Source organism: Pinus tabuliformis, chromosome 2_1 (genome assembly GCF_031772625.1).
Source record: "Pinus tabuliformis cultivar Carrire ecotype Pingquan chromosome 2_1, CPIR1, whole genome shotgun sequence".
Lineage (NCBI taxonomy): Eukaryota > Viridiplantae > Streptophyta > Pinopsida > Pinales > Pinaceae > Pinus > Pinus tabuliformis.
In genome coordinates, this window is record NC_142299.1 from 760,250,959 (window position 1) to 760,253,430 (window position 2,472).

Consider the following 2,472-nt stretch of genomic DNA (forward strand, 5'->3'; position numbering starts at 1 on the left):
AATTCTCCTTAAAAATAAAAAACAATCATCAAAAGCATTCACATTTCTAGAAAAAAAAGCCTTTAATCCGATGTGATTAAAATCCTTAATTTTTCATTTTTAAGTAAAGTCTTTCACATTACTAGAAAGATAACTTTAGTCAGATGTAATCAAAACCCTTAATTTGTTGCAAATAGATGGCTCAAAACCCTTAATTTGTTGCAAATGGATGGCTCTTCGGTTCTTATAGAGGGGTGGTTTTCTTAGAAGGGTCATATTCGCTTTTATTTTATCTAACAATAAAATATTTTGGAAGATTTTTTTTTGCAACTAGATGACTCTTTTGTTCTTATATATGTTTTTATATTATTTCACTATAAAATATTATCAATTTTAAAATTATATTAATTCATTTTTATTTTAAAATTAGTTAAATTAAAATGAGATAAAAACAAATGAATATCAAATTAACGCCTCCCAATAAGAGCCAAAGAGCCATCTATTTGTACAGCAAATTTCTTTCGAGCTCAAGTTTTTGGAAGATGCCAACGGATTATCGCCCATTACTTGCCGCCTCTGCACAGCCTACCCTTAAAAACGCAGGCTACCATTAAAAACGTCGCAGGGGTGGCCATCAATTTACAAAACCAAACGCTAACTCCTTCGATACCGTCAACGAGCCGAGTTCGTACGTGTGTATAAACTGTAAATAGACATGACACTAAGTGCCATAAAGATGATGAGACTGACAAATGAAATAACTAGAGCACCAACTCCGTGGTGGCAGAAGCGATCATATATACCGCAGAGTTTTCCCCACTGAGTGTGAGAATTTCCCTTGTACCCAACGTAAGCAATTGCGGCCGCTGCAGACACCCCCGCCGATACCAGCGCCACCATCACCTGCACACAATTATGAAATTCAATTCGAGATTTGAACAACATTTATAACGCAGCCTTCATAGCAAAGAAAAGGAGAAATGCATTACCAAATCGGTGACAGAGAGAAGAAAGGCTGACAGTGTAGAGGACGCAAATTTGCCGGTTACTGACCAGATGAATGAAATGAGTGTGTAACAACAGGCAAGTGCATTCGCCACTACAAAGAACCTGCAAAATAACATATCATAAGGACGATCTCAACATATAATAACTTAGAAATTAAAATATTTAATAATAATATATGTAGGGTAGTTGAAATGATTTTGTATTTTTATATTTGTCGGGGATATTTTAGTTTTTTTTCCTGAAATTATAAGTTTAAATTGTTTAATGTATAGGAAATAAGTGTTTTAAATTTTTTATGCCCTAAATCTATGTAAGTATTAAAAATTTCAATTATCTAATCAATATTTTTAAACGTGTGTTTACTTATTTAACCCGTCTAGATTGACAAAAAAAAACACAGGGAAGATAAGTGAGCTGATCTAATATACTCCTACACACATACACGAAGGCAGGCGAATATTGGTATTTGGCCGGCCATGGCCCAACGATGGGAAGCATCACCATCTGCTTGTTCGTTCCCATAACGATTGCAGCAGAAAATGTGCAGCCGATTGCCAGCAGTCTGAAGATGAGATCCACTACAAAGAAACTGCTATTAACTCTCTGCGCATCATCCCCGCCGGACTTATTCTTAATCTCTGAGTAACCCACCTTCACTTGAGATGCCATTTTTTCTTCCCTGCCACCACAAAATGTGAGTTCCTCTACATACCAAGAATTGAGCACCGATATGGATATATATTACAGCACAGGTGCGTACGTGGACGATTTATAAGCTCACATAATTCTTTATTAGTGAAAGCGACAGAACATAAACTCTTGGTGCTGAGATTGTTGGTTCGGCATGAAAATCTGGCTGCTAAGATAGTTTATGCAAGTACAGATGGGTGTATTGCCCGCCAATTTGAATAGTAAGACTCTGTACAATCAGTAATTTCACCCGTAAGGACTGGTTGCATTTATTTATCATGTGCGAGGAGCATTATTGGGATGGAGCAGATACAGCTACTACGATTTGATGTACGTGGACGTTTTGCATCCAACTGATTTATACCTCATTTCTACGTGGGTAAAGTCTTATCTTAAAATAAAATAATTTCTTTTCACCTACTACCCAAATATTGTATTATCCGATTATAGCTGCAAGGAAGTTCCATATACGCACGGCTCTGCTTGATCCGATTTGAAGTAATGTCCGAAGATTTCTTGCCCCAAGTTTCATATACATACACAAGGCCCTGCTTGATCTGATTTGCAGTAATGTCCAAAGATTTTTTGGACATATATCATGAATCCATGCTGATCTTCCAAAAAAAGGATAATCCGTTGGCATCTTCCAAAAACTTGATACCTCCTTTCGATCACTACAGTTCGAAAGAAATTTGCTGTACAAATAGATGGCTCTTTGGCTGTTATTGGGAGGCGTTAATTTGATATTTATTTGTATTTGTTTTTATCTCATTTTAATTTAACTATTTTTAAAAT

At 35.9% G+C, this 2,472-nt stretch overlaps 1 protein-coding gene across 1 annotated transcript; it reads right to left on the minus strand.

Moving 5' to 3' along the window:
• Positions 1-425: 425 nt before the first annotated feature.
• On the minus strand, positions 426-1,900 carry LOC149202797 (CASP-like protein 1U1). The gene is made up of 3 exons (XM_089403257.1): positions 1,430-1,900; positions 969-1,089; positions 426-882 (listed from the first exon to the last, which is right to left on the minus strand). Exons 1-3 carry the CDS (start codon positions 1,654-1,656, stop codon positions 652-654), a joined length of 579 nt encoding a protein of 192 aa, XP_089259383.1. The 5' UTR covers positions 1,657-1,900; the 3' UTR covers positions 426-651.
• Between the last annotated feature and the right edge of the window lie 572 nt (positions 1,901-2,472).

Coding starts and splice junctions, on each gene's coding strand:
- LOC149202797 (XM_089403257.1), bottom strand. CDS start 1,656: ATGGCATCTCAAGTGAAGGTGGGTTACTCAGAGATTAAGAATAAGTCC. Junction 1,090..1,429: donor CAATATTCGCCTGCCTTCGT/GTATGTGTGTAG, acceptor GTTATTTTGCAG/GTTCTTTGTAGTGGCGAATG. Junction 883..968: donor TTCTCTCTGTCACCGATTTG/GTAATGCATTTC, acceptor AATTGTGTGCAG/GTGATGGTGGCGCTGGTATC.